Source organism: Aegilops tauschii, chromosome 3 (genome assembly GCF_002575655.3).
Source record: "Aegilops tauschii subsp. strangulata cultivar AL8/78 chromosome 3, Aet v6.0, whole genome shotgun sequence".
NCBI classification, from domain to species: Eukaryota; Viridiplantae; Streptophyta; class Magnoliopsida; order Poales; family Poaceae; genus Aegilops; species Aegilops tauschii.
In genome coordinates this window covers 119,136,674-119,144,883 of record NC_053037.3, presented here as the reverse complement: position 1 = coordinate 119,144,883, position 8,210 = coordinate 119,136,674, and the positions used below count along the sequence as shown (strand labels likewise).

Here is an 8,210-nt window from a genome sequence, read left to right as displayed (position 1 = left end):
AATTAAGGTAGCCTCAGATGGAAAAAAGTTTCAACATGAAAGTGTGTGTAACATCGAAACAGTCGATTTTGACATAAAAATGGTCTTAATCCAAGGTCGTATGCAACCTGGGGAGCCAAAACAAGGTCAGTAACAAAAATTGCAGAGTCACTTCGGATCGACCGAGTTGATTTGACTTGGTGAGACAGAGTTGACTCAGTAATTCCAAGTGAAACCACTCGGAAATTCCGAGCGAGATACAGAAGATTACAGAAAGTTTGGCAACGTCCACTCGGTGAGACCGAGCGAAACCACCTGGAGGCTCCGAGTTGATCCGGAAGGTTGCCAAAGATTCCTGTCCGAGTTAGGTTAGGGTTTTTTTACGTTTTGGATGGAATTTTAGTTCTTTTCTTGTACTGGAAGTCCAACCGCCTCATAAATAGATGAGAGGTGACGGGTGGTTGAACAACACATAATCGCAAAATCCATCTACTTTTTACCCTAGTTTACATCTCTCCCTTATTCTTTCTCTCTCGTTCTTCGATTGAAAGGCGGCGATCCCTGAGGCTCTAGGGGCGAGCGAATCGACCTAGGGCAGTCCATAGCCGCCGCGCGTCCAGACGGGGTCCCTGCCGGATGTGTGGGGTTTTGGGTCCTCAAAAGCACCCACTGAATTATTTGCGTACTGCGCTACCGGACAGGTCTCTTTCGACGTGAATTGCGGTGTATCACCCCGGCGTCGAGGGTTTACGATGACGTGTTCGTGTGTGAACACGGTGGTGACCACAGTGACGTGCCATTTGGACGCCTGTAACCACCGCGACGTGTGCTCGTGGCCTAGTCCATACGGCAAGGGAGAGGCGCCGGAAGTGTCGAGCACAAAGGCCGGAGCGGCCATGCGGAGGAGGCGGCCACGAAGAGGCTGTGCCTGTGAAATGTGAACTGTGATGGGGGCCTGCGGTCCGAGGTGCTGGACGTGACGAGGCTTGTGTACGTCTACGTACATCAGGAAAGGACGCCTACGCTGGGCGCCCCGCATGATGAACCCGTGGGCGTAGTACACTAGTACTAGTACGTATCATTTTCCAGCGATACTCGGTGGTTTCATGCGTGGAGGAGCAGTCCTTTCGTATCTCTCCCGGGACGCACCGCAACAACTTCCCTTCTTTGCCCGATGGGGCGCACGTACGAGATCGCTACGGTTACAGCGTGGGCCTGCCAGGAGATCGCCGCTGGCCACGGTTACAGCGTGGATTCACTAGCCGGGTATTTTCCACTGTGTCCATTCGGACAGATCAGCAGAACCGCCTATATATATGCCCCCGTTCCAGTGTTCCACTCGCATTCCCGTCAGTCATACAAACTAGCTTGTCGCCTCTTGAATCTTGAAATGTGAAGCAGAGGACAGGAGGAAGCGCACCTGGTGTAGCTACTCATGGCTGCCACGAACGTCCTGGCTTGCCACGCTTCAAGTAGGAGCGGCGGCCCGGCGAGGTGCTTTCCTCCGAGCGCCGGTTTCCGCCGGGGTGCGCGGTACTCTCCTCTCCGGCAAAGGTGGCGCGTCTTCCACTCTACCGACGTACGAGTCGACGACCAGCTCGCACACATCTTCCACTCTACCAACGGCCAGATCGCAGCAGGTGTGCGGGATGCCCGCGTCCATCCCACACCAGCGCACCCGGCTCCTTCACCCACACGGCGCAGCAGTGGTTGCTGCCTTGCCTTGTTCGAGACCAGCCACTTGTGGGCGTTCATACTGAACGACTCCACGGCCTCCACGCGGGTGCATTCGGGGCATATCAGCGCTGAGCCGGCGCATGCGGCGTCCCCGTGCGCCCGCACGCCGTGTGGTGCTGCGACGGCGCCCAGCTCGCCGACGGGGTCGACGGCGGCGATCTGGGTCGTCCCGACCGTGGCGCACAGGAACAGTGGAACCAACCCTGCGTCCATGTCCAACTGCAGCCCGAGCGCCCGGCCGAGGGCGAGCAGACGCTCGCCTCCATGGGCCTGAACGCCGTGTGCGTTTTCTTCGACGACACAGCCGGCGCGGCCGCCCTGAACGGCCTCGCCGACACGGCCGGCACTGTGCGCTCCGCCGCCGCACAGCCTGACGGCCAGGAGGTTCCTGCGCGTCGATGAAGGCGCCATACAAAGCGCGCGCGCTCCCTCCCCATCGACTGAGAGGTCGTCGCCCCATTTCTTGCGGGCGCTCGACAGCCAACTAGAGTAGCAGTAGCAGGCCCGGACGTTGTTGGGATTTGAAGCTGAAAACTCGTCTGTGTATTGCATCGTAGAACGAACACTCTTTACACAATGTACTGTAAAGAAATAAATCGATATACACGCTGCTGCCAGAAAAAATACATCTAATCTGTGTACGTGCGCGTTGCATCCATAGATCATTCTCACTAGGCAGTTCGATGAACCCCATCCATTAATCAACAGACAGACGCGTGTGTTTCCACTCGAATATGCTGACAACCGTGGCGGCAGAGCTCATAAAAATGCTTACACTGTCAATTCAAATGATGCACCCACGCATACGCTCACTCACTTCGTTTGTGCACTTCCTACGTGACCTTTACAGCATTACCTGCCTTCCACGCACAATGTACAGGATCGCAGTCAACCTGTTTTAAAACGGCAGAATAGCAACGCAAACTATAGGAATAACAGCGACAACCGATCGGCACGTCAAGACGTTAAAGTATCATTCGTTTTGATGGTAATAACAGCCAATGAGATAACAAGGAAACATGTTTTTGCCACAGAAATTACTCTGAATGGCAGGTTTTTCTAATGGTTGCTCCATCCATCACAGATTTGTCTGCGAGATGCTGACTCTCAAGGGTCTGGTTCAGCCAGTCCCTTTCCAACAGTTTCGCAAAAGGGATGGTTAAAGGAAGAAATCGCTCCTCCGTTGCAAGGATCTAAGCAGAAACATAATGGTTTCACTGGATCGCGGAAGCTATAGGTGATGGTCAGGCAGCCTTCCCGTCAACAATCCAGTGTGTAGCCGAAGCAGTCAGTTTGACACCACCCTATTTAAACGGGGCTTCACCGGGGTCTTGGAAGGGCTCACCCTGAACCACAATGCCACCAAGGTTAGCAAATATACAGACATCTGAATTTTGGGTAGGGAACATAAATGGATAGGAGTCGGGGGGTCATGCCTGACTGGCAGTGTGCCCAAAATCATCCCACTGCAATTCAGAGCCTGGATAGCACCCTCAGCCTGCAATTGCGAGCGTTTAACATGAGAGGTGATTGTAAAAAAACACATATGAAATGGGCTCTCTGATGGGAAGAAATGACACATATAATGTAGAGAATGTACCACTCGAATATATAAGTAAGAGTAAAGAAAAACAAGGGGAGGTGAAAGAATGAAAATCAGACATTCTTTTCAATTTCTTAGCATACTTATTCACCAGAGTGCAAATATAAAAGAATCCTACATGCTTATGCTGTTGTGCAAGTGTTTTGTGAGGAAGGCACTTTGAAGTCAGTCTAAGTAAAATGGTGTTCAGGGCAGTACTAAACTGGCATCTTGGTAGACACTTAAAACGAGGCAGCAGAATGTGAATGGTTGGAGCTTGGAACAGTGGCTAATGTTATTTTAGTTTGTACTTCGTACTCGTGAAAACAACAAACAGGAGCTATGCTGACCATGCAAATTATGGACAAACTACAGGCACTGACCATGCACTTGGTTAACTAATATCACAGCAAGTATTTAAAAGTAATAGCTACCGAGCTAGCAGAAAATCATTCAATTAAATTGGGAGTAAGGCTACGGATAAATGGGCTATTTGTTCTTACATTGACAAACTCAACAAAAGCAATCCTTGTTGAATGTACATTGTCGCCTAGAAGTCTCAAACGAGAGACCTGCAATTACAGCAACAGAAACATTAAGCAGCCAGGATACTCATTTAAAAGCTGTGTGACAGGATGATTGGATTTACGCAATAGCTCACCTCACCACAAAGTTCTTCAAAGAAACTCTTTACATCTAATTGGGTAACCTGCAGGAAAACAGGTAAAATGTAATAAAACATTTCATTTAATTGTCCTGTTTCAGTTGTTGAGCATCTCACAGCTAAATTAAGAACCTCAATGTAATGAAAAGTATGATGAGAAAATGAGCCAGTGAAAGACAATAAGATGACAAAGTAGGACAGAGATGGGTACCTTCTTATCTATATTTGTACAATAAACCGTCCGTATGACCATTTCCTTCTCATCCTCCGTCTATGGGCCAGGCAGAATAGGATACCATTATTAGTAATTGTGGATTAGCGGCATAGGTGTCACAGAAGATGAAAACCAAACAACTTACCGCTGGGAGAAATTTTGGATTCACAGGTAAGATAGCCGTCTTTGAAGGCAAGACTCTAACGGGGTAGAACCCAAGCATTGTGCCACCAAGGTTAAGTGCAGCTCTAGCACCCTCTGTAAAAAATGTACCATGTATCAAACCATCAATTGACTGCTGAAAACATAAATGTAGCATGTGAAGATATAATACCTTCACCAGAGAACTCAATGAATGCAAACCTCATAACAGAATGTGGATCACCACAGATTCTGCAATCGACAACCTTCAGGACAAAGAGAAAAAAACAGTTTCACATATTTGCATGACAGAGAATTACATTACAAAATGCTCTATAAAAGAGAAAATCACAATGAGCTCGCAAGTAATTTTTCTTTAACACCTTTTCCCCTGTTTGATTTTTTTTTTTGAAACTATCTACTGTGGAGCAAAGCCCCAGTCTTTTATTCCAAGCCCCTGTTTGATTTTTGATAACCAAACATGCATGAAATCTATAGAACAGGAAATTGAGAAATCATGTCGACGGAATAAAGTTTTAACATGTCAAATAACCAACAGTTGCTAAAACCCAACCAAGTAGAATTGTGTCAACCTGATCTGAGAGAGCAGTTAAATAGACTAACATCTCTGTGTAGCATTTCTAGTATCTAATATCAGTGCAACTAAAGCCTTCAAGTTAAAGTAACTTACTTGCCCACAATTAGCAAAGGTTTCAGCAAGTCTTTCCTCTGTCACCTAACAGATGGTCAAAAGCATTAGATCCAACAGGCACTCAAGAATATAGCTATGCACAATAATACAATCATCAATTACTCACAGTATGGTCGAGTTCAGAGACATAAACGGTTCGCCGGATGCTCTCTTCCCTGTCTGCACGCCTCGCCCTCTCGTTTGTCCTCCTCCTTCCATGATTGATGTATACATTCCTCCTCTCATTATCTACAAAATTCCTCCTCTGGTGGAAAGGAAAAACACTTATCATTTCTCATTCCTGCTAGTACCTTCCCAATGGAATCATACTACCCAAACTTAATTATTACAAGCAGCTGATCTGGAGAAGAATCATATTATTAAACAACAGACATCTGAATCAGAACCATGGAAAAGTCTAGTCTCAAATTTCAATATCTGAAAATGAATCGCTCTAAATATCAAAGTGAAAAGGCATCCACATTCCAATTTATGTTTTCTCTGAACTGAATTGCTAGATTCAGAGACTACCTAATAATAGGAAAGTGTACGAGTAGATCAGGGTTACATATATTATACATTTAATATCTGGATGTTACATCTGTCTGAATTCTTAAGTGAAATGATATGTTCTAGAACTCACATGAACCGGGATATTTTACCCAATTCAATAGGATCTAAAACCAGAATATTAATCAAACACACCTACGATCTAAGCAGCATAGAAAACATATCTCACAGATAGATAGTGCACTAGTCGTGACTCTGAAGCGAAACCTCACTGTAACCAAGGGAACCTCGAAAAGAAGAACAGGGCAAGGCTTTCACTAAAGAACGCCAACAACCACACCACGCAAACCACCAACCGCCGGTAACGCCATCCAACGCAAATGAGGGAAAAAGATAACGTGCCCATTCTTAACGTATCAACTAATGCAAAAAAAGTAATCACGTCAAATCCCCCTCCGCATAGGGGAAAACCACCCGCTCCGATCCGAGCCTTCCAACCAAGTCCCAACCTCTGAATGATTGATGATAGTACTAAAAGAGGCCGCAGAATTATACCATGCGCTGCTGGTACCCAATGTACCCGGCGTCAGCGCCGGGGTACCCGGCGATCCCCCCGTTCCGGCCTCCGATCGAGCCGTAGTAGAACACCGGCGCGTCCGCCGACAGCCCCTTCCTGGGCGTGGCGGCCGCGGAGGACGGGACGAACTCCTTGGCGGCCGGGTTCAGCTTGGAGAGCAGGTCCACCAGCTTCTGCACGTCCTTGCGGTACTCCGCCTCCTTGGCCGCCGCCGCGGAAGCCGCGGGCGAGCCCTCCGCCACCGCCGCCATCCGCGCGGTCGCCTTTGACACACCGGACGCCGACGAGGCCGCCGGCCCTGGTCGAACCGCGGGGCGGATTGGGTTGGTTGGTGGGATTCTACAGAGGCGAGGCCGTCTGGTGCAGGCTCGGCTCTGGAGTGCGGGGGGGGGGGGGGGGGGGGGGGGGGGTGGGAAGGTTCGCGTGCGATGCGATTCACTGTGCCACGCTCGTGCTCTCGCTAATGGCGTCGATTAGTCGCGGGTGGGTTTTGCTTTTACGGGGTTTTTGGCCATTTGCGGTGCGGAAATTATATGCCGAGAACCGGGGAGAAAAGGACGGGGCTGGCTTCTGCGTGGACGCGGTCTACACCATTAGATCCATGCGCCGGTACATTTGGATTTAATGTTGGTCGATGGTTTAATGCTGACGGTTACTCTTAACCCGCAAAACGCGCGGAATTACCGGTGTATATGTATTTCACAAACTATGCTTTGTTTGAACATTCACCAAAGCGAGTTATCTTTGTTATTAGAGTTTGTACAACGATTGATACGGCAATCGTTTCTAATGTATTCCACATCGTATAGAAACGACAATAAAACATGCTATATGATGGAGTGTCTTATCTATAGTATTTAATGTGATAAGTTCTTAAAATTATGTGGTATCCTCCATCGCCAAAAGAAAAACACCAGGTATCCTATGCGCCGCTAAGGCGTCAACATGGACAATAGTTGGAGGGAGGGAAATTGAACAAAATATTAAGTAACTCTCTTCTAGGCAAGAATTGGCGCGTGTTAACTCTCCCTTAAATATGCAATTATGAGGCATTTAAGAATGGTCAAACCTACTTTATGAGCCACCTGATCTGGTTGTATATGATGGTTCATATGAGGGCATCTTCAATAGTTCTAAGATAGGTGTTGGTAAATTTGCCACCTAGGACATAGTGATGATGGGGCATGTATTATGTAGATTAACCGACAACCTTTGCACAAGCTCCAACGTGAAATAGAGAGTAATCACATTTATTTTCTCATCATCTATTGGATAGCTTACATACAACCCATTGGAGTAGTTGTATGATAGCTTGTTGGTTGATGACATGGACATTTTACCAATAAGACTAACATACAACCTGTTGAAGATGCGTTGAGTGAGAATATCAACGAAAATGCTAAAACAGCTCCATGGAGCTCTTTATTTTGAAAATTTTGAAATCACATTTTTAAGTTCAAAAAAATCTTTAAAAAGGACACACGTTCATAGGATGTATACTACACATGTGTAAAATTTGAAGATGGCACACATTACGGTGAGAGCTACAAAAAAAGGACAAAATCATGATTTTGAAAATGATGAACATTATGTACACTATTCACTATTAAAAATGCACAAATTTTTCTTTTTTTTGTGTAGCTCTGACCATAATGTATTTCGTCGTCAAACTTTATACACATGTCCACATGTATGATTTTTTCCATATTTTTTTGGAACTTCAAAAATGTGATTTTTTGAACTTTTTTTTTAAAAAAGGAGCACCATGGAGCTCGTCCACCAAAATGCCCTACTCTAATAACAAGTACTTCTTATACTACTATAAAAAACTAAAAAATGAGTATAATGTGAAGCACTGTTTCTGGAAAAAACTAAATTTCACGAGTGCGAATAGTCAAAGTTAGATGAGTTTGACCTTACACTTTGTAGAACGACATTTCCGCATTTTGGGACAAGGTAGTACCAACATTGAACGGTCTCTTCGTGGATGCCGAGTAAAACGTCAAATGATACCGAAGAGGACAGATCATTTGGCATATGTCTGCATCTGTAACGGAGGAGGGTCTTTGCTTAAACCAGCAATCTTTACCAAACTTTTCCCTTAATAAAGGTTGA

General features: G+C 46.4%; 1 protein-coding gene across 1 annotated transcript; it reads right to left on the bottom strand.

Annotated features, from left to right (window-relative positions):
- Nucleotides 1–2,681: 2,681 nt before the first annotated feature.
- Nucleotides 2,682–6,595, bottom strand: LOC109749674 (polyadenylate-binding protein-interacting protein 11). Its single transcript, XM_020308624.4, has 10 exons — nt 6,074–6,595; nt 5,136–5,273; nt 5,009–5,053; nt 4,511–4,583; nt 4,322–4,434; nt 4,174–4,233; nt 3,960–4,007; nt 3,802–3,870; nt 3,153–3,214; nt 2,682–3,062 (listed from the first exon to the last, which is right to left on the bottom strand). Exons 1-10 carry the CDS (start codon nt 6,344–6,346, stop codon nt 3,005–3,007), a joined length of 939 nt encoding a protein of 312 aa, XP_020164213.3. The 5' UTR covers nt 6,347–6,595; the 3' UTR covers nt 2,682–3,004.
- Between the last annotated feature and the right edge of the window lie 1,615 nt (nt 6,596–8,210).